The following is a 24,490-nucleotide window of genomic DNA, read 5'->3' on the forward strand; positions in this document are numbered from 1 at the left end:
AAATTAAAAGACGTTTACTCCTTGGAAGGAAAGTTATGACCAACCTAGACAGCATATTAAAAAGCAGAGACAATACTTTGTCAATAAAGGTCCGTCTAGCCACGGCTATGGTTTTTCCAGTAGTCACGTATGGATGTAAGAGTTGGACTATAAAGAAAAGTGACCATCAAAGAATTGATGCTTTTAAACTGTGGTGTTGGAGAAGACTCTTGAGAGTCCCTTGGACTGCAAGATCTAACCAGTCCATCCTAAAGGAAATCAGTCCTGGGTATTCATTGGAAGGACTGATGTTGAAGCTGAAACTCCGATACTTTGGCCACCTGATGCGAAGAGCTAAGTCATTTGAAAAGACCCTGATGCTGGGAAAGACTGAGGGCAGGAGAAGGGGACGACAGAGGATGAGGTGGTTGGATGGCATCACCGACTCAATGGACATGGGTTTGGGTGGACTCTGGGAGTTGGTGATGGACAGGGAGCCCTGGCGTGCTGTGATTCATGGGGTCGCAAAGAATCGGACATGACTGAGTGACTGAACTGAACTGAATGTCTGCTTCTACTGGGTGGAATTCCTGCTTTCTTCCTTCAAATCTTTTTTCAAAAGTTACAGGCTTATGAGAGAATTCTCAACATTAAGTCACTGATTATCCTTGAGCCTTTCTTTTCTTACCTGCAAAGTGGAAATCAACTTGTAAAGTTGTGAAGGTGAAAGGGGGGTGGCATGGATTGGGATATTGAGATTGACATGTATACAGTAGTATGCATACAATAGACAACTAATGAGAACCTAATGTATAGCACAGGGAACTCTACTCAAGGCTCTCTGGTGACCTAAATGGGAAAGAATTGCAAAAAAGAGGGGATATATGTATACATGTAGCTGACTCATGTTGTTGTACAGCAGAAACTAATGCAACTCTGTAGAAGCAACTATACTTCAATAAAAAGTTAAAAAAATTTAGTAATAGCGTGTATGTTGAGTTTAGCACAGAGCCTGGAGCATGTTAGTCGCTCAGTCGTGTCCGACTCTTTGCGACCCTATGGACTGTAGCACGCCAGACTCCTCTGGACAAGCCACTCCAGTATTCTTGCCCGGAGAATCCCATGGACACAGGAGCCTGGTGGGCCACAGTCCATGGGGTCACAAACAGTCAGACACAACTGAGCAGCAAACACTTTTAGAAAAAAAAAGACAAGTAACAAAAAATAAAAGGATAATAGATATTTATTTTTTTTTAATTCCAAGGGATGTCCTGTCAGTAAACTGTTTCATTTCCTGTCCCTTCTATGACTACTTTCAGTTACAATCATTCAGTGTAACACACTTGAAGCAACTGAAATACCTCAAGCGTCAAAAAACATTAACTTACCTCTGGCATACTGTACTTTTTAAGGCAGAATTATTTTCTGCAGTTGTATTTTCCAGCAAAACTAAAGAGTGTTTGCTGGTTAATCTTCAGTTTACCAGACCACACATTTCAATTATTCCAGTTAACTGAGTTTTACAGTCTTAAGATCATATTACCAGAGAGGGAAACATTTCCCCTTTCCTCAAGCCATTTTAAGAGACCTCTGCTGCCAACACACCTCCCTACCTTCATGAAAATATCACGTGAAATACTACTTTGGATGGGAATTTTTTTATCCTAATTATCATGTAGAAAAAATTCTTTTTAAGTTGATACTAAAAAGAATTGTGATTTCTGCACATCTTCCACAACTATTTGATAGAGCTTAATTATACATACATTTTTAATGAGATAATCATTTTCAAGGGAAAGAAAAATGAAGTTATTTATATAAAAATTTTGCTTTATAAAAGTGTATAAATATCATCCTGCCAATATACTTCCCATCCCCTCCTAAGGCAGCTGCACCTGTGACAGTGAGGTCGTAAATATTAAATCTTATTTCTTGGATAGAACTGTGTAGGTGTTCATAAAGTATATTTTCCAGCAGCTGTGATTCTGTTGGATATCAAAGCAGTTGTTAGAGATGTTAGTATTTCATTCCATTTCTTCCTGTGTAAGATTATCACCAAATGTTGAACTGATGATGTCTGTTTAGCCAGGCACCACCACCATCACCATCATCATTTCAATTTTGGGAATTCCCAACAGCATGCCTCATTCAGAGAGATGGGTATAGTTTACACATACTATAACCTTTAAGTGATAAAGATTAAGTGATAAAGATTCCAGTCTTAAAGTATACCTTTAGATCCTCTGTTCATAACAGATTACTGTAAATTTGTACAAATTCAATTTATTGTTTAAAACTGTACTATGTAATATATTACTAGACTATTATGAAATATTTTTTCTATAAATGCATTCAAAATTTTCTGAGGCGTTTAAGCCTATTTCTAGCAATATGCCAAATGCTAACAACCAGATATTTCAAAACTCCAAGGATGAAGTCAGCTTTCTTCATTTTCTGAAAATTAACTTGAGTTAGTAGGAATTCTGTGGGAATACTGACCTACCTCATCTTATGTAACCTTCAAAATAGTTCAAACAGAAACAAACAAACAAAAAACACAAACAAGCTACATAAAACAAGAATCTTTCAATTATAAAACTGCTGAAAGATCATGAGTCAGCTGATCTAAGAAATTATACAAGATAAAGCTAAAATAGCTGTTTTTTTTTTAAACAATTAAACCCATTCTTTTTTCCCCTAAGGTTACAAGAAAATGGAAATCACCCGTTAAATCATGCAGAGATTTAAGTCAACATTTATTTACCTAAGAAACCAAAATGTCTCTTATCTCACAGTTATAAATATTCATAACACTCAAACTCTTTTTTTTGTGACCAGTTCTTTATGCCATTGAGACTAGACTGCATGGTACTGTTTAGCCGGGATGTATTATAACAATACCAATTGTTCAGCCGGATGTTATAAAGCTGAATTATGTATAAAATATTATTTCTGGTATTTGCCCATCTTCTATTGAAGTGCCATTATTATTGCCAGGAGAACTAAAAAAGAAAAAGACAGTCTTGCTAGCAGTAGGTGTTTCATGCACCACTTTCTTCAGTCCTTTTGTGCCATAGTGGGAATCTGGACCCTAAATGAGAGCAAACGGTTCATTAGTAATTTTCATTTAATAAGCACTCAACTGGACGTAGCATTTCAATTAGATTAACGATCTACTTTACTTCTTTACAGCTCTTGTATAAAAATTTATGCCAAGTCATTTACTGAAAAAATGTAGTTTCTGCTACAAGCTAATTAATGACTAAAAATACTGAACACAGAGCTCGGGTATTAGAGAACAGTGAAATGGTTTTAAAAAAATAACTATTTTATCTTCTATCTAACTTGCAATCTCCTGTTCAAACAAAGGGCTACTAGATTCTTGTGGAGAACTAACCACTTCTTCCCGAGCAGAGCTGTGGTGAGAGGCACTGCTTTTCTCAAAGCTGTGGTACAACTTAGCTTCCAGCTTCCTTCCTTCCCTGCGTCTGCCAAGGATGTACTGTGAGTGATTCTCAGCTGCTACTGAAACACGTGCTCTGTAACACGCAGGAGGAAAACCTAGGCCCCACAGCTCACCAAGTGGAACATTCGGGAAGACTCTTACTTTGAGTGTTGCGCATGCCATGTAGCACAAGTTGGGCAGGATCTCTATGGGTTCTTTGAACATGACCCTGAATGTGTTAGCAGTTCCGTCACAACTGAATCCAGTATCGTTTTGTCCCAGTGTTTGTTTTTTTTCATATTCAATGATCTGTAATTTTTAAAAGAAAAGTTAAATTTAAGTTACATCAACTGAAACAAAATTTCCTAGAAAAGAATATGAAGCTCTTAGGAGCAGCACAGCAGGCTTCTATTCTGTTGTCATTTTTCTCTGCCATCTCGGACCACCAAAGATGGCTTGAAACACGCTGTCAGAAAATGTATTCACCACAGCGAGGATGGGAGGATGTCAGGTAACTGGGCCTTGGCTGTAGAAGAGGAGCTTCTAAAAAGGACACATGGCTTGGGAACTGGTGTTAAAGAATGTGTGGATTTTAGAAACCTGAGGGAAATGAGCCTTTACTCCTTGCTAGCCTGTCTTGTTGCTGGGCAATTCCTGTAACATCCTATGTGGATATTTAAAATATGGCAATTCTGTCTGTCCCATAATCTGTGCCAGGCACTGAGACACCCTCAAGGAGCTTCTAGTCATGAGAAGACAAGTAAACAGGGACAATTCAGAACAGCACCTGCAGTAGGAGAGTTGTGCTTGAGATGAAGTGGAGGAGGAGAGGAAACACTGATTTTGTCAGGAAGTGGTGAGGCTCCACAGAAGAGTTTTAAAAGCTCAAGTAAGAGGTCCAGGTTATAAGAGAAAAGTCTTCATGCAAAGGCAGTATGTGTGGAAGCCAAGGCTCACAAAGCCATCTTTTTGCATACTTCAGATAAAAAGAGTAATAGGAACACAGGCCAAACCAGTACATGCAGTGGAAGATCGGGACAGTGGCCACCTTGAGGGGAGAGAGACCAGAAAAGATCATGCGGGATGTCTGGGGTGCTGTAACACACTGTTCCTTCATCAGGCCGCTGGTTACACAAGTGAGTCCACAGTGTATGAAAAGGGAGTCATACACTTATAACTATGTGTATTTTTCTGTATGTGCAATTGGCCCCTGTATACACACATGCAGCTCCTGTGGACGTGGAGGACTGACTGTATGACACCATTTTATGTAAGGGGCTTGAGTATCTGTGGATTCTGGTAACCACATGGGGTCCTGGAACCAACCCCTCGAGGATACGGAGGGACCACACTGTATCACAGCTCAGTAAAAAATTAAAAAGAAAAAAAAGACATGCTGGCACCCAGGAATAAAGTAGTGGAGACACAATATTTGGTTGTGGCAGTGTAATCTAGAGCAAGCCACTTCACTTCTCTGAACCTCAGTTTCACCTTTTAATTTCAGAAAAAAATTGTTTGCCTTCTTCCTAAGGTTATTGTGAGAATCAAATTATAAAACTAGAGCAACAATGATGGCAACAGACTCTGTTTCAAACACTTTACAGGCATCGTCTCAACTGGTCCTCAGAACATTATAATGTAGGTACTATGCCTATCAAAGTAAACAAGGAAACTGAGGCTTACCGGGGTCACATAATCTGCCCACAGTCACACCGTGGAGATAGCAGAGCTGAAATTCAAACCCAGGGAGATCTAGCTGGTAAGGTATCTAGAGGGTGCATAAGACCACTCAGTGGAAGAACATAAAGAGAAGTCCTGTTCCTATTCATTTTCGATTTTATCAGCTAAGTACACCTATAACCCTGATGCCCTCCCTCAGTTTGTAAACAAGGGCTCTGGGGTCTCATGTAACACGTGAAGGGCACTGAAGGAAGAGAGGCTCTTCAGCCATAGAGAATGATCGTGGGGCCCTCGCTCTCCCAGGCCTGCAGATTACACAGCCTGCCTAAGTGGGTTTATGGATCCTATTAGATAGGATCTCAACACTATATACAGTAAAACTGGGAGTGATCATGAAAATCTTTTATACCCCTCAGAGGTCTTCTGTGATTTTTTATTTTCTAACTTTTAAAATCTCTCAGATAAACAAATTTCAGTGGCTTTTGAACCTATTTGTTAAAAATATTAAAACTGTAACTTTCTGATTTATAAGAGCAATGAATTGACATGAATGATATAAATTTATAGCTGAATTTCACTAGATTTTAGTGGACAGGATTTAAAAATGAGCATGATTTAATTAGCCCAGACAATAACGCAATTCTTCCATTTGAAATGAGGTGTCTTGGTGAGGGGGCTTCCCTGATAGCTTAGTTGGTAAAGAATCCACCTGCAATGCAGGAGACCCTAGATCGATTCCTGGGTGGGGAAGATCTGCTGGAGAAGGGACAGGCTACCTACTCCAGTATTCTTGGGATTCCCCTGTGGCCCAGCTGGTAAAGAATCCGCCTGAAATGCGGGAGACCTGGGTTTGATCCCTGGGTTGGGAAGATCCCCTGGAGAAGAGAAAGGCTACCTATTCCAGTATTCTGGCCTGGAGAATTCCATGGACTGTTTAGTCCATAGGATCACAAAGAGTCGGACACGACTGAGCTACTTTGTGAGTCTTTGTGAGGAAGTGAAGTAGTCATCAGACAAGGTCTTTGAATTGTCGTGTGGTCCTGAAGACTAATGATGGATTTTGATCACAAAGTTCTATTAAAAATAGAATAATAACATTTTGGAGAGGGCAGTTTTTTCTGTTAATGGAAGTCTGAAACACTGTTTACTTCCTTTTTTCTTTTGTGTTTTTATTTATGTATACAATTAGTATAGTACTGCATAGGTGTATGTGTATAGTACATAAAAGTACAATGTGGATGTGTTTCAAAAATAATTTTACTAACTAGGGCATGCACCGGAAAGTGTGGAGAACACTGGTGGACTGGGAGGGAAGGAGAGAGGAGCTTCACTTTCTTCAGGGGTAAGTGATCATGCCTTATCTGAAAAAACTGAGGTGGAGCAGACCTAAGTATGGGGCAGGGCACAGTCAGACCATCAGAGATCAGAGATGCCACCAGGAGTTATAGGGAATTAGGCAGTTTCAAGCCCTAGAGTTCAAGTATCATGAAGAAAGCAGGTGGGTGTTTACAGATAGCCAGTGCAGATAGGCTCCAGTACTCTTGCCTGGAAAATCCCATGGACGGAGGAGCCTGGTAGGCTACAGTCCATGGGGTCGCTAAGAGTCGGACATGACTGAGCGACTTCACTTTCACTTTTCACTTTCATGCATTGGAGAAGGAAATGGCAACCTACTCCAGTGTTCTTGCCTGGAGAATCCCAAGGACAGGGGAGCCTGATGGGCTGCCTTCTATGGGGTCGCACAGAGTCGAACATGACTGAAGTGACTTAGCAGCAGCAGCAGTGCATATAGGAAGGGCTAAAAGAAGGGGTTCCTAGACAAAGGAAAGCTCCTTATAGTGAATGCTTCTGTTAAGGGCCCCAGGACCCCAATTTTGTGAAACCACACACTTTAGATCAACTGTAAAAAGGAACCCTCTAGGTTTAAAATGCTACTAATAGGCTTTCTGATGCCTTTGATAATTATACTGAAACCTGGATTTCATCAAAACAATACCTTATTGCAAAATTACACTTGTCATATATTTCAGATGGTATAGAGTGGGTGAAAAAAGTGTACCTGTATATTCACTTGATAATCCGTGGGACCATGAATAGAGCCATATAAACCAAATCCAACTATAGAGATCCTTCTGTTAACTGTGAACCTGAGGGAATGAGGCCAAATATCAAATAACATACAAAATTCAGTAAGCATTCATGTTCTAAAGGCTTATACATTTTTTAAGTGTTACTCAGCACATCTAACTTTGCTCATAATAAAGAAAACTATCAAAAATTAAACATCCCTAGAAATGTCTTCTGCTTACCAAAAACCTCTAGCTAGAGTAACTTAATGAGAACTTAACTAGAATCTGTTGTCTGTACTGTACACCTTTGAGTCAAGCATTTCAACCTACATGCCCACTCCTGTTGTGATAATTTTAGTCCACATCTGCCTGCACATCTCCTTCATGAACACAGATGTGTCAACCAGCAGCATCCCAAACTCTGACAATTCCTCAGCTGGATGACTACTTACTGAGGGCCTATTAGACAGAGGCACTGCGCCTGGCCCTGCGGAAATAATGGGCAACAAGACAGTCTCCAGCCCTACTGCACTTATGCAGAGGACACTGATTATAGATAAGTAAACAAAGAGTTAAATCATTAATTATAAATTGTGCTAAGAATTGTGAAGGAATCAGGCTGCTGTAACAGCATAGGTGGTGGAGGACTTGGGGACAGGACCTGAGTTACATCGGTAGATCAGAATGGGATTCCACACTAGAACAACGAGCAGGTCCAGTCTGGTCACTATAGTTAAGAAACAGACACACCTTACTCCATTTATAAATGTATGAAAACTAGCATCAAGCACAAATGGTACAAATGATTGTATAATAAGAAATAATCTATTACATAAAGGAGTTATCCTCAACATTTCATGTTTCAAGAATTGAAGTCACAAGTTTAATTTTACTATTACTACTACCACACCATTACCACTTTATGAGCACTTCCTGTGTTAGGCACTGAGCCCAGTTCTTTACATGAATTATTTCCTTTAGTCATAATAGTTCTATAAACTAAGTAATAGTATTATTTTTATCATCCTCAGTTTTTATAGTTGAAGAAACTGAGGTTTAGAGAAATCAACTTGCCTGGATCAAAACTGCATATACCTGAGCTGGGACACAACCCAGGGCTACATAAATCAAAAGGTCACACTCTTAAACATCATGCTAAAATTTCCAGTATGAGACTCTCCTTAAAACTTTTAAACTTTATAATATAGTTTTTATTATAGAAAAGCAACATACTATTTTAAGAAGTTAGAAAATGCAGCTAAACAAATAAGAGGAAAAATTCTAAGCATCTCTAAATATACTATCTAGAGATAACTTCATTTTTAATTTAGTGCATTTCCCTTTCAGACTTTTACTTCTATTTTTAAAGAACAGAAAAACAAGACTTTTTTCTATGAATATTCATGTGCTATTTTAAAAACCATGTCAGTATATATTTTTATAACTTCATGTAAAAAGGTGAAAGATTATTACCGATTCATTATATTTAACTAATTCCTATATGTTAGATAATCTAGGTTGTTTGCAATTTTTGTTGTTATGTAGCAATGCCATGATGAACAATCTTATAGCTAAATCATTTCACAGTGCCTTGACTATTTCCTAGAATAAATTCCTGTAAGGAGATTTTCTGGGGAAAATAAAAGGTATATTCTTAAGGCATTAGATGAACTTTATCAAACTGCTTTCTGGGCAGATTATAAAACTTTAGACCCAACAAGGAATGAAAATCACTGCTATCTCACTCTCAACAACTACGAGTATCATCTTTTTTACTGTTGAGAAACTGATGACTGACAAATTCTATTTATATTTGATTATTAATGAGTTTGGGCTTCCCTCATAGCTCAGTCAGTAGAGAATCTGTCTGCAATGCAGGAGTCCTAGGCTCGATTCCTGGATCAGGAAGATCCCCTGGAGAAGGAAATGGCTACCCACTCCAGTACTCTTGCCTAGAGAATCCCATGGACAGAGGAACCTGGTAGACTACAGTCCATGGTGTCGCAACAGTTGGACACAACTTAGTGACTAAACCACCACCACCACCACCACCATTAATGAGTTAATATATTTGCTTATATGCATACTATCTACTGGATTTTCTCTTTTCATGAGAATCCCACTCATGTTCTTTTCCCATTTTTCTCGGCTGAGGAGTGTCTTTTTCATGTGGATTTGAAAGCTCATGCTTTGTCAGTAATATCCATTTCAGAAAGTTTCATTTGTCATTTATCTTTCAACTTTATGGTGGTTTTGGACGTAAACATTCTGACTTATCTGTAGTCCAATTATGATCTATGCCAAGTTTAGAAAGGCCTATCTCATCCTTATAATAAATATTCTGTTACAACACTTTCTCAGTTTCATTTTTTTAATGTTAAAATTTTAATTTATGCAAATGCTGGAAGATGGCATCAGTAAAGACTGAACTTTATTTTCCCAGTGGTTAATTCTTGCCTCACATTCTGAATGTTCATTTACATTAGATTGGTTTCTGAACTCTGTATATACACTATCTTATTATAGCTTTACAATATTTTTCATATTTTATTAATATCACTCTCTTTAAAGAAATATTTACTTTTGCAGATTAATTTTGGAATAGTTTTGCCAACCCCCCCACCCCACACCAAAAACATGCGACCTCTATAAGGGACTGCATAACAGAGAGGTTAGTTTGGAAAGACACTGTCTGATTTCAGTCAAAGTTCTCCAGTTCTTTAGTACCACACTGTACATTTCCTATAGGATTTAATTCTGCTACTTTGTTATTTGTTACTATTGCAGATGGGTCTGTTTTTACTACTATAAATGAAAATTCAAACATTAAATTTTTTTTTTTTTGGCTGTGCTGTGTGGCTGGCAGGATCTTAGTTTCCTTGACCGGGGATTGAACCTGGGCCTCTGCAGTGAAAGTGCGAAGTTCTAACCACTTGACTGCCAGGGAATTCCCTAAAAATTTTTATTGTGGCAAAATATATAACAAAATGTACAATCTTAAGTATTTTAAAGTCCCTAGTTCAGTGATATTAAGCACATTCACACTGCTGCTAACTACCAGCACCATCCATCCCTGTAATGGAATTTTAATGACATGAGAACATCACTGGCTTTTGCATTTACATTTTGTAACTGACCACTATTCTTTTTTATTGGTTCTAACAGATTTTTACTGATCCTGAAGCTGTCTGGTTTGACTACTTGTTCTCAAAGCCTTTCTATCCCCAAGGAGGTATGCTCTGTTTTCATGAGGATTATGAAGCACTACTGGCAGGCAGCCAGGGCCACCAGGTTTACTGCAATGCTTGGGACAGGCTCCCAAAACAAAGAACCCCAATCAATTCAAGTGTCCGGTCAGAATTCATGCAGATAAAAACACCTGTTTTTAACTATGAGCCTTGAACCTAATTAAAACTTGTTTATAGACCAAAGATTTTTATGGCAATTTTAATATTCACTGACTTTTACAAGAGGTGATTACAATTCAAATCAAGGAAGCAGAATTTTGGTCAATTCTCATTGTTTGTGGTAGTTATATTTTATAGTTTTCACAAACACAGAATCAGCAAATACTAAACCATTGCTCTTGGGGGAATATGTATATACACCCTGGGCTTCCCTGGAGGCTTCTGCCAGTGCAGGAAATGTGGGTTCGATCCCTGGTTGAGAAAACCCTCTGGAGAAGGAAATGGCAACCCACTCCAGTATATTTGTCTGGGAAATCCCAGGGACAAAGGAGCATGGAGGGCCACAGTCCATGAGGTCGCGAAAGAGTCAGACATGACTTCGCGACTAAACACCAACACACACACTCGACTTATGTGGAGTATAATCTTAAATTCTAAGAATGATTCAAATCTTTCCTGGGAATGACTGAGAATGCGCTGCTGGTGTTGATTTGGCGGTTACAAATAAATTCTAGTGAGTAGATGAGTTCTCGAATACGGAAAAATAGGATGGACTATAATGTGCTTTGCTTAAAAACCTTTAAAAGAAAATGACAAAATTGGCAGCAGCACTCCACATTCTGTTCTCTGCCCCTGCAGCTGTCTCAATGTGCTGGTGTGCACAGGTACTATGTCTGATTCCTTCATGTCTTTCGTTGCTGCCCAAGTGCCTACATGTTGAAGTATGCGTTTTATTTTACTATCAGTTACATTTATTTTCCTTTACATTACAACTAAGCCATTATACCACTTAAATAAAAGAAACAGGCTTCCCTGGTGGCTCAGTGATAAAGAATCCGCAGGGGACACGCGTTCAATCCCTGATCCGGGAGGATCTCACATGCGTGGAGCAACTAAGGCCGTGTGTCACAACTACTGAGCCAGTGCTCCAGAGCCTGTGCTCTGCAACAAGAGAAGCCACTGCAATAAGCCCAGGCACTGCACCTAGAGAGTAGCTCCCGCTCGATGCAACTAGAGAAAAAGCTAAAACTAAATAATTATACAAGAAAAAGTTACTCTTTAAAGAAAAAAAGAAAAAGAAACACATTATAAATTTAATTTCAGGTTACTAAAGGGAGAATACAAAATATTTATTATAAAAGAGGGAGAACTAGATCTGATGGAGTGCAGAACTACTAACATAGATGTTATCTGCAAAAAATGAAAAAGACTCTTCTTTTCCAATATTTATTTATTTATATTGAAGAATACTTGATTTACAACACTGTGCTAATTACTATGTTTCTTTATCCTTTATGCCTACATCAATCAGTGTTAAAAGAATACTGCTGAAAACAGCAAGGTTACAAGGCACCCCTATCTTGAGGGTTCAATAGTCTATTGTGTTAAAATAAGTATTCCTCTAGACCTAGCCTATTAATGGTTATATCTGGATTGAGGGTGAAATTTCATCAAAAGTTTTTGACAGCTATCCAAATACATTGTTTATTTTTCTTTGATCTGCTACCATGGTGAGTTAAAGTAACACGTTTCCTAGTATTGAGCCATTCTTTCAATCTCCAAACAAACTATTTCCCTTTTATGGTTTCTTTTCACTCCTTTTCCATTGATGGACTTTATTAGGAATAGTCCTACAAAACTCACTGTTGGATGGATGTTACTTTAAAAGACGTTCAATGCATTGCTCAGTGTCCTCTTTCTAAGAAACCACAGAAGGAACTTCTCTTAAGTCTCTGTATCTGAAATGGCAACCCTTCTCCTGAGCAATATGTGCGCCTTTCATGTTATAAACACTTCAATTTCTGTAACTTTACAGCTTCAGAACCAAACTTAAGATGTCAGAATTTGGATCTTGCATATTTATCTCCACTGGATGTATTTTTCCAACTCTGATTTATCTTTTTTTAAAATTGGAGTAGAGTTGATGTACACCTATTTCTGATTTACATCTACTTGCTTTTATACTATTATCCTTGTGAGGTACTGCTAGATTCAATAAGCTATTTTAGGTAAGATGTCTTTTCTATATCAGTGAGCTTGTTAGATTCCTGTATAAGCGTTAGGCTTCCTTCAATAATTAACCAAGAAGTATTTTCTTCTTTGAATGTTCAAGGAAACAATTTGTTCCCTGAAGGTCTGATTCAAACTCACCTGTCAAAAACCACCTTGTGAAGGGACAGTTCTTTGATAACTTTTAATTTCTTCCATGGTAACTGGTCTAGTCAGGCTTTCTTCTTCAGTCAATTTTGCTTATTTATATTTGCCTATAAAATGATTCATTCCACGAAGATGTTCAATTTATTAGCACAGAGTAAACCCAGAATTAAAATAAAAACGTCCTCAGTATATGATTATATTCCATTATTTGTAGATGTAGTTTCTTTATGACCTTTGCTAGAGGTTTACTTTATTGGTCTTTCTCAGGAACCAGCTTATGGATTTAGCAGTTCTATTATTTTTAATTCATTAATTTCTACGTTTACCTATTTCTTTTCTCTTTTCATATTTTCTTTGGCTATTCATTTTCTAGCTTCATGGGTGAAATAGTTAAATCATTTATTTCTACTCTATTTAGTAAAAGTAGTTAATTATTGCTAATTCTCTCTGTGATGCTTTGGCCTCATCCCCTAAGTTTTCATATAGAGCATTCTCACTGTGTGAATTACTACTAAATACGCCACAAATGCATTTTTATTTCTATTTTAACCCAATATTTATAGGAGTCCTCTCCCCCTTGGAGTTCTAGTTTGAAACAAACTTGCTGTTAGTTTCTAGTTTTACACCAAAATGCTATTAACATTCAATAAGTGAAAATCTAAAAGGTATGTTTTTATGAAAACAGATACATATCCTATTTTCACACTTAGCCTAAGAAACACGGTAAGACAAATATAAATTCTAATAGGATTATATGCATACATCTTTTAAGATTAAAAAATTTTTTCCCATTCAAATGGGAAATGTTATAAATGTATACTGAGACATTTTCCATGTAACATCTATGCAAAGAAAAAACTTACACTAAACCAAGTTAACGTTCAATGTATTAAACTGTAGCCCTAAGACTGTAAAACAGTGTTTGATCAATTAAGGTCTAGACTTCAGCTCCCCACCAGTGACAATCCTTACAAAACTCACAGCCCCATTCAATCCTTCCTTACTTTACTTGTTTGCTAAAAGATTCCCTCGCTCATAATTCAGTAAGGAGACCAGTAAGCCTCCCTTATTGCTGTATCAAGTTAGGCATGTATTAAACAAAGTATAAAATAAAATGTGGTTAATTATCTCCCAGGATATGAACAAGAGAGTCAAAGGCTAACCACTGCCCTACCCAATCCTGATACTCCAATACGGCAGATACCTGATCCGGTCACTGGTGCCACTGTAGCCCCACCGGCTCTCTACTTGCTGGAACCTATTGATGCAGCACTCCTTTCCTCTGAGGCAGCATCTCGGTCGATCAATGTATTCAACACGGGGTTTAGGATTGACAGTGAAATGAAGAAAGAGATTGACCACCTCCCGATCTGAAAGAATTCCAGACTGAGCAGGACCTGTAGAAATAAAAGCATAAACCTCAATAAAACTAACTTCACTACAATTCCTAACTGTGTAATATTCCACATAATAAGGTAAATTCAAATGGGAAAAATGTAAAGTAACAATGAGGTAAAAAAAATCTTAGCATATGTTCAGTTCAGTTCAGTTGCTCAGTTGTGCCCGACTCTTTGTGATCCTATGGACTGCAGCATGCCAGGCTTCCCTGTCCATCACCAACTCCCGGAACTTGCTCGATATGTAATTTTGTAATTACACATTATAATATGTAATTTTAGCATATATTTAAAACTTCTACTAAATTCATCTGAGGTTAACCTAATATGTAAGTGTGCAAATCACTGATAAATCAAAGCTTAGGTGAAACCTTGAGATCAGAGAAAGATCTCTGGACTTTGCTATCCATTCACCCTCTCTGTGGATTCTGTTTATCAGAAAGGAAAAGTGAAGAAATGCTTACTGTGGTAGACAAAGAGTTATCCCGACCTTTCCATTCCTCACCTGTCTGAGGCTATAATCGAACAATGGAATATGTACAGGTGGAAATAATGGCACAGTGCTTTCACTGTGGGATTTTGAAATTAGCAGAGGGGAGGAGTTAAGACTTGGAAGAGTTGTGAAAGCAGCATATCACATGCTATACTTCTCTCACTCACTGCTTCTGAGAAAACTCCAAACTGCGTAAATTTACCCAGGAATAAATGCTATTCCTCATAAAGATGCCAGGAGATCTCTTCCAAAGCTGGAAAAACAATTTAAATAAGAGATTGCAATACACTAGAAATTTGGTTTAGGAAGCTATAAATCAGATTTTAACACAAAACACCCTAATTTTTAATAAAAAATTTTAAAATATCACACGCAAAATATATCAACCTGCCAGACCTGGCCCTATGGTTCATTTGGGATCTCTGGATAAGACTGTAAAGAAGAAAAAATACAATTACAAACTTAAAACATGCATTTTAGTGGGGAAAAAAAGAACAGAACTGGAACTACATAAGATCAGAAGAGATGGAGGTGAAAACTCATGTAACTTTCTGAGAATAACAAGAGGTAAGACAAAAGAATTAAAATGTTAAAGGTGATTAAAATGGATGATAAAAAGCAGAGATCAACATACAGTAACTAGCACTCCTAAGAACTAACAAAAATATGATGATGCAATAATTCAAGGTACTGGTACATCTCGCTTTATTATGTTTCGCAGATACATTTTCATTTTTTTCCACAAATTAAAGGTTTGTGGCACCAAACATGTCTATTGCCATCATTTTTCCAACAGCATTTGTTCACTTTGTGCCTCTGTGTCACATTTTGGTAATTCTTACAACAGTTCAAACTTTTTCATTATATTTGTTATGATGATCTGTGATCAGTTACCTTTGATGTTACTACTGTAATAGTTTTGAACCACACCCATAATAAGACTGTGAACTTGATGGATAAATGTGTGTGCTCTGACTGTTCCACTGATCAGCCATTCCCATCTCCTCCTGAGATACAGCAATAATGAAATAAGGCCAATTAACAACCCTACAGTGTCCTCCTAAGTGTTTCAAGAAAAAGCAACAGTCACACGTCTTCTTTAAATCAAAAGCTAGAAATGATTAAGCTGAATGAGGAAGGCATGTCAAAAGCTAGATCTCCAGCACCAAACATTAGCCAAGCTGTGGATCCAAAGGAAAAATTCTTGAAGAAAATTAAGTGATTCTCCACTGAACACATAAATAATGAGAAAGCAAAACAGCCTTAAAGCTGATGTGGAGGAAGTCTGAGTGGTATGGACAGAAGATCAAACCAGCCACAACAGTCCCTTAAGCCAGAGTCTAATCCAGAGCAAGGCCTAACTCTCTTCAATTCTGTGAAGGCTGAGAGGAGTGAGGAGGCTGCAGAAGAAACATCTGAAGCCAGTAGAGGTTATTTCAGGAGGTGTAAGGAAAAAAGTCACCTCCTGACATAAAAGGGCAAGGTGAAGTAGCTGATACAGAAGATGCAATGAGTTATCTAAAAGATCTAATTAAGATAATTAATGAAGGTGACTTGGGTTTGGGTGGACTCAGGGAGTTGGTGATGGACAGGGAGGCCTGGTGTGCTGTGGTTCATGGGGTCGCAAAGAGTCGGACACGAGTGAGTGACTGAACTGAACTGAATGAAGGTGACCTCACAAAAGAACAGATTTTCAATGTAGACAAACAGCCTTCCATTGGAAGAAGATGTCATCTAGGACTTTGACAGCTAGAGAGAAGTCAATGCCTGCCTTCAAAGGACAGGTTGACTCTCTTGCTAGGGATTAATACAGCTGGTGACATTCAGCTGAAGTCAAGGCTCATTTACCATTCTGAAAATCCTAGGGTCCTTAAGAATTATGCTAAATCTGGATCAAAGAGTGGAAGAGTTTCAAGCCTTATTATTTAAGAAGTACATTGTGTAAAACTATAGACAGTGATTCCTCTGATGCATCTGGGCAAAGTAAACTGAAAATCTGGAAAGGAGTCACCATTTTAAATGCCACTAAGAACATTTATGATTCATGGGAAGAGGTCAAAATATCAAAGCCAAACAAAGTTTGGAGGAAGTAAATTGCAACCCTCATGCATAACATTGAGAGGTTCAAAGACTTCAGTGGAGAAAGTAACTGCAGATGTGGTAGAAACAGGAAGACAACTAGAATTAGAAGTGGAGCCTGAAAATGTGACTAAACTGCTGCACTCTCATGGTAAAACTTGAACAGATAAGGAGCTACTTCTACAGATGAGAAAAGAGGTTTCTTGAGACAGAATCGCCTCCTGGTGAAGATGCTGTGAAGACTGTAGACATGACAACAAAGGATTTACAGTACTACATAAATGTGGCTGATAAAGCAATGGCAGAGTGTGAGAAGATTGTCTCCAATTTTGAAAGAAGTTCTACTGTGGGTAAAACGCTATCCAACAGCATTGCCTACTACAGAGAAATCATTTGTGAAAGGAAACAATTTGTGAAAGGAATCAATATGGTAGATTTCATTGTTGTCTTATTTTAAGAAATTGCCAAGGCCACCTTAATCTTCAGCAACCACCACCCTGATAAGTAAGCAGCCATTAACATCAAGGCAAGATCCTCCACCAGCAAAAAAATTATGACTTGCTAAAGGCTCAAATGATAGATAGTGTTCTTTAGCAACAGTCTTTTTAAATGTAGGTATGCATTTTGTTTTTTAAGACATAATACTACTGCACACTTAATAGACAACAATATAGTTTAAATATAACTTTTATATGCACTGGGAAACCAAACAATTTGTGTGACTCACTCTATTGTGATATTCAATTTATTGCGGTGGTCTTGAATCTAACCCACACTATCTCCAAGGTATGCCTGTATAATAAAATTTCCTTAGTTGAAAAAAGAAGTCTTCAGATCATGAAAAACACTCTCAGATATATACCATATACCTATCTAAAGAAAGTAATCAGGAATACACTCGGGATGAGCACTAAAACCAATACAACCTATAGTTAAGTCTAAGAGAGTTGTATTTTTGTAGCATGTTGTGTGGGTATACAATCTACTTAAAGTAGTCTAGAAAGGGTGAAAGGATGAAACACCATACTAACATTCATATCTGAAATAGGGAAGGCCAATAAATACTGCTTTACTATGAAATGGAGAATTAAGAAAATTGAAGGGGAAAAAAATTTAATGCACAATTTATTATTTCCTAATCTCTAGAAGGAAAAAAAAGTGTTAAACACACAAGAGCAAAACAGAGAATATAAAGGGAATTCCACCCAAAACATTTTTGAAAAATATAATACAGAATATGCACAACAGAAAATAGCATGCACAACAGCAAAAGAAGCAATGTTACTTGACTACATAAAAATATTAAGAAGTCTGTGGGATGGAATAGCCTATGTCTGAGAACAACTATGGGCTTCCCTGGTGGCTCAGATGGTAAAGAATCCAACTACAATGCAGGAGACCCAGGTTCAATCCCTGGGCCAGGAAGATCCCCTGGAGGAGGAAACGGCAAACCACTCCAGTATTCTTGCCTGGAAAATTCCATGAACAGAGGAACCTGAAGGGCTAAAGTCCATGGGGTTGCAAAGAGTCAGATACGACTGAGCAACTAACACTTTCACTTTAGCACTGCTGGGCATGAGGGCAAGGGTAGTTTTTAATATGTAGTCACATGGGGAAAAAAATGAATCTTGACCCCTAACCTCACACCACACACGTGTGGGAAAAAACCCACAAAAAACAAAAACCCAACTGGATTATAGACTGAAAAGTTAAATGTAAAACAATAAACTTCCTAAAAGAAAACCTAAGAGAATATCTTTTATCACCTTGAGACAGGTAAAATTTCTTAAGGAGACATAAAAAGCCTTCACCTTAAACAACAAGACTGATAAATTAATTCATTAAAATTAAGATCTTCTATTTATAAAAAGACAGCATTAAGATAATGAAAAGACAGTTCACAGACTAGGGGATATTAGCTGTATATACACACATTATATATGTGTCTAACATATTCTGGATACAAGTCTTCTGTCAGATTATATACATATAATGGAGTGGATATGAGGCAACTGGAATGAACTCTTGACTAAGTTTGGTATTTGACTGTGACAACTACTCTGGGCCACTGTTTGGTAGGATCTACCAATGCTAACATATGTACACTCTGCAACTTTGCAACTGTACTGGTCAATAGAAATGTTCACATATGGACACCAAGCCACAGGTATAAGAATGTTCTCAATGGTCCCATAGAGAAACAACACAAATGTCCAACAGTAAAGTGGGTAAATAAATCATGGCTCATCCATACAGATTATGCAGCAATGAAAAAGTGTGTGTTGTGCCATACACAGCCATGTAGATAAATCTAACAGACATAATGTCAAGAGAAAGAAGCCACACACCAAAGAATACATGCTGAATGCATGGCTTCCTTTATAAGTTTAAAAACAGACAAAACTCATTTATAGAAGCCAGAAAGTAGTCACCTTTGGGAGGGAGATGAAGACTAGGAGAGGCATGCGTGATGGAGACTGGAGGGATATGATAATGTACTGTAAAGTGGTATGTGTGGTTACATTGCTGTGTTCACAGTATTTATCCACTTTACTATGTAGATGTTCTAAACAGTTTACAGAAAGAAAAAAACAAATGATTCCTACCAGCAAAAACAACTTGGGAGAATATTGGAACATAATAGAAAAATTTGAATACCTTAATAGAATAAAAGTCATGAATGTTAAGAAAAAAATACAAATGGCCAATAAACATAAAGATGTGTAACTGTAAACAGTTATGAGATTTTTTTCTTTTAAATCAATCTAGCCATGACTTAGAAGCAGAATATACTCAGTGTTGATACGGGAAATAAGAACTAAGAAGCATTGATGCTAAGAGTCAGAAAGATCTGTCATTGTAACTCTGGGTAAGGTGCTTAACCCCTCCCAGGTTCCATTCTTAAACCTATAAGATACTGTATAACTTCTATGTATTTATAATATTTTAAAAAGATACAAAATATATAATTTAAAAAATGTAAATATATAACCTACAATATTATCTTCAAGGGCTATCAGGAGAACTGGAGGAAATTACACACACAAATGTACATACATAAATAGCTTCTTTTCCTCTCTTGCACAGGGAGACTGACTGCCTACTGCAATAGTTTCAAGTAGATTTTGGACAAGTTATAGCCTTACCTGCTGCAAACTCCTCGATGGTCATCAGTGGGAAGCGGATCAAAGACAGTGCTTTCCCCAGAACTTTCTGCTTGTTTCCAAAGGTCATAGGCAATTGTTGTCTTTGACATTCTGCTTCTGCCCATCGTACAACAGCTCCAAAAAGTCGACATTCTCTAATACTAAGAGTGTCTCTTTCTAGAACTGCACAGAGTGTGTCTACAGGTAATTTACAAAAATAAGTCAAATTAGGAATTTTTTGCTATTTAACAAAATACTGATAAATATGCTTATATTAAAATTTCAAATCTCAATAAAAAATAGGTTACTTAAAGCTATAGATTCTACATTTAAAAATATTAAAGAATTAAAGGAACTGCAAAGAATTCTCTTAAAAATTACAATAAGGTTCATATTGAACTTATTATCATATATGAAAGCCTACATACAGTATCTCCTTATATATTTCATGCATTTACAAGCAAACTCAAATATCCAGGATAAGAATAATAAGTCAGAGAAAAAGGCTCTCTATTAGTAATGAACAAATTCATAAGAGTCTACAGATTACAGTTCATTCATTCATTCAGCAAATATTTTCGATTAACCACTCACAATGTGTCAGGTACTATTTTAGACACCAAGGATACATCATTAAACAAAAAGGTTTAAAAATTCTTTCCTTCATGGAGCTTACATTCTAATGGGGGAAACATTAAATAAACATAAGTAAGTTATAATGTGTCACATAATAAACATAGGAAAAAAATAGCAGGGTAAGTGGAATAATCAGAAATGCAGCTTAAAACAGGATGGTTTGGATTGGCCTCATTTGAGCTAAGATCTTAAGGAGACTTTGGTAGGCTAGACAGACATCTCAAGAGAAGCAGCACTCCAGGACCAGCCAGTGCGAAGGGTCTCTTAGGAGGGTGTGCCTGGAGTGTATGAGGAAGAACTAGGAGGCCCTAGCGTGGCGGGAAGTGAGTGAGTGAGAGCCGAAAGTAGGAGGTGAAGAAGCTAGAACATGGGGGAAGCAGAATGCAGTCATAAGGCACCCTGCAGATCATTTGACTTTTGAGTGAAAAAGGGAACCCCTAGAGGGTATTGGGCTGTGACATTTTATGCTCTACAAGGACCCCTGGAAGCTGTGATGAGAAGAGATGGTAACAAAGGCAAGAGTGGAAACAGTATCAGTTGGGAGGTTCTTGCATGGTTCCAGGTGAGAGGTGATGGTGGCTTGGACCAGGCAGAAGTGGTGAAAAATGATTGGATTCAGGGTATGTTCTGAAAGGAGACAGGAGACTTCCTAGCAGATTGGATAAAGGGGTGACAGGAAGCCTAAGTCCAGGGTAACTCTCAGGTTAATGGTAAGCAATGGTGGGCTGAGAATGGCACCAACTGAGATGAGAGCAACTATGCAGAAGTGGGGTGGGGAGAGGCAGTGGTGAGAAGCTGAAGTTTAATTTTGGACATACTAAGTCTGAAGCCCTATTTTGACATCTGAGTATAAATGTCATGACTGTAACTCAGGCCCTCACTCAGAATCCTTTTCCTCTTATCATGGGCAAAATTAAAATAGGCTGAGTTATTTTAAGCTACAGTAGCCCAGAAGCAGTAAGTTCAGAGAAAAGGGCTTTAGAGGCTAACATACTAACATGAGATGACATGCTGCAATCTAACAGGGACAAGAAGAGAGGAAAACTCTGAAAAGTGGACAGAAGTACTTGAAAAGGGCAGTGTGGAATCTTTTACACAAAGAGAAAGAGATGTTAAAAAAACTTCAGAGAACTGATGGCTTCAGTTTACAATAACTGATACTGATAATAATGAGTACTAATAACCAGAAGAATCCTAAATTATAGTCATTATGTATTGTTTAATAAGGACAGGCAAAGTAAAACATTTTTTAGGTATCTTTCTCAAATGGCCAAAATGAATGCCTTGTTTCTTTAAAAAAAAAAAAAAAGGTTGTTTGAGATGTACAGAAAAATTACTTTTAGAGAACTTTGTTTTCTAAAGATCCTCAATATAGTAGGCACTATTATAAAATATCTAACAATTGTATTTTAAGTTAAGTTTAAATAAAAATGAGGATGCTATATAGTAGAAATCAATGAAAACATTAAAATACAATTAAATTGCCCAGAAACACACACCTCAGAAAAATTTGTTAAAAACAAAATTTTATTCTGCAGTGGCCTACACATTCATACTATAACCAAATATTGGTTTAATAACAAACACCAGTATCATTCCAGCAAAGACATCACAGTCCCTAGAACACAGAAGGGGCTTAACAATATGTTAAAAATGAAAAGGTTAAGCATGACCTTTTGATTTTTAAAAACTCAAGCTTTTTTCTTCTCTAACAGCTGAGTAGATATGTATAAACTAAGGCCCCAGGAAAATCCAGAAAATGAATGTAAATCAATATACCTCAATAGTTGTAGAATTAGGAAAACATCATTACCATAATATTTAATCATTCAATAGAAAAACAGACAACTTCCAACATACATGTCTCTACCTTGTATGCTAGTAACTGCAGTAAAGATAAACACAGAAACTTAGTCTTTAAACTAAAAAAAAAAAAAAAGCACATTATACTGCCCCTGGCATAATGTAAATTGATTCTGTTCTATCAAAGGATGTATTATATTTTTCCTTTGACAGAAAGCTGCGAGAGAAACAGTATCTCACTACCTGTAAAAAGGTAAGCATATCCCTCTAGAGCACATATTCAAATGCCAGAGGAGAAAAAGAACCCCCAGAATGTAAAACAGCTATTGGAAAAAAGCTCCTGAAGCCAGGGCTTGCTTCCTCTCAGCTCCTAGACTGCTCTTTCATTCCCAAGTCTTGACAAGTACACTTGAGACAAACTAGACTATGAGGTGAGAACACATAGGTCTTCTATTGACAGATGTGTTAATAGTTAGAAATGACAGCTGAGAGCCTAATAAAGATCACGAAAGCGTGTTAAGATTATATTTATATACATAATACAATACTGGGTTTAATATAAACCACTGCGAGTCAAATTCAATCAACAAATATTTATGGGGTTTTCATCCTGTGCAAGGAGCCTACTTCAAGACTTCCAGGACCTGATGGCATGACTAATGTAGACACTATTTACAAAACAGCTTCTTGGAGTGAATCACCCTGATGTCGGCAGCATTATTTCACGAGAGTGGACTGCAGTGGAGCACCTGACGCCCCTTCAAAGGAAAGAAACTGGGACTGAGCAATGCCTCCTTGCCAGCGGGTGGAGTGCTCAGGGCTCTCAGACATCGGGTCACTCAACAAAAACTCAAGCGCACACAATGGGCAGGTGCTGGGGAGGAATTTACTGTGGTGCCTGCCCTTCAGGATAATGTAGGAAGAGTGTAAATCCTTCCCGTGATAATATGCAAGAGACAGGCAAACTAAGACAGAGACGTTACTGTAAACAGCAATATATTAAATTTCATGGAAGGGGGAGGGTAGCAGCAGGAGTCTCTGCAGAGTTATAATCTGAGCCAAGAAATGAAGACTGAGTAAGAACCAGCCAAGATGGGAAAGAAAGGTAACATTCTAGACACAGTCAATCAGTCTAACAAATATTAACTGAACACGTACTGTGTTCTACTGCTTTCAGTGTTGGAGGTACAGTGGTAAACAAGACAAAGGAGTTTAGAGTTTAAGAAGTTTACAATCTAGAAGGGGAAGGTCGATAATCAACATATACATAAACAAAGACCCAGACAAGATATTCAGAGAGTGATACATATTAAGAGAAAAAGAAATCTGAGTAATGGAACAGGGATTGTTTAGGGGAATGTAGCATCTCCTTTAAGTAGGTGTGAGATGGTACACCTCAGGTCTCCTTTAACCTATGATCTGAATGATTAAAAAAGAGGTAGCCATACAAAGAAGCTCAAATACTTTGGTCATCTGATGCGAAGAGCCAACTCATTGGAAAAGACCCTAATGCTGGGAAAGATTGAGGGCATGAGGAGAAGGGGGCGACAGAGGATGAGATGGTTGGATGGCATCACTTACTCAATGTACATGAGTCTGAGCAAACTGGGACATAGTGAAGGACAGGGAAGCCTGGCATGCTGCAGTCCGTGGGGTTGCAGAGTAAGACACGACTGAGTGAATGAACAACAATAATACAAAGATTTAGAGTAGGGAAAAGGATTCCAATCAGAAGGAATAGCAAATACAAAGGCTCAAAAAATCAAAATAACTGTGGCCAGTGTATATGGAACACAGCAAATGAGGAACAGAATGGCAGGGGACAGGTGAGATAGAGAGAGGTAATGACTGCCAGCTCTTTACAAAACTTCTGTTTTCTCTTCTTCCTGTAATGTGAATCATCTGCATCTCCTCGCCTCCCCTGAAGTTAGAAGGGGTTTGGTGACTGAATTCTGTCCGGAGAAGTAAGAGCCAAAATGAGGGTGCCATTTCAAGGCCAAAGCTCATAAAACGTGGATGTTTTCCCATCTGTCAGCAAGGTACAGATAATAACTCAGCCATAGGAAGTAGCAGAGAGCTAATCACTGGCCAGGATACTGCCTCGGACTGCTGTTTGAGTGTGAAATCAATTTCTTTTTGTTGGAGTCAGTATGCATTTGGGGGGTTTATTTGTACAAATGTGTTGAGCTTGCATGTTGG

General features: G+C 37.8%; 1 protein-coding gene across 2 annotated transcripts in view; it reads right to left on the minus strand.

The window, feature by feature from the left end:
* Window positions 1–1,204: 1,204 nt before the first annotated feature.
* Window positions 1,205–24,490, minus strand: part of BTBD1 (BTB domain containing 1) — a 42,724-nt gene continuing 19,438 nt past the window's right edge. The window contains exons 4-8 of one of the 2 annotated variants that reach the window (XM_081546764.1): window positions 19,853–20,050; window positions 13,942–14,134; window positions 7,164–7,251; window positions 3,587–3,733; window positions 1,205–3,070 (exon numbers count right to left, since the gene is read on the minus strand). In XM_081546764.1, the coding sequence (XP_081402890.1) occupies window positions 2,912–3,070; window positions 3,587–3,733; window positions 7,164–7,251; window positions 13,942–14,134; window positions 19,853–20,050 (785 nt within the window). In that variant the 3' untranslated portion in view covers window positions 1,205–2,911. The remainder of the gene's footprint in view (window positions 3,071–3,586; window positions 3,734–7,163; window positions 7,252–13,941; window positions 14,135–19,852; window positions 20,051–24,490) is intronic. The other variant, XM_081546765.1, reaches the window with a different exon arrangement.

The sequence above is a fragment of the Giraffa tippelskirchi genome, chromosome 12 (assembly GCF_054371585.1).
Source record: "Giraffa tippelskirchi isolate mGirTip1 chromosome 12, T2T-mGirTip1v1.2.pri, whole genome shotgun sequence".
NCBI lineage: Eukaryota > Metazoa > Chordata > Mammalia > Artiodactyla > Giraffidae > Giraffa > Giraffa tippelskirchi.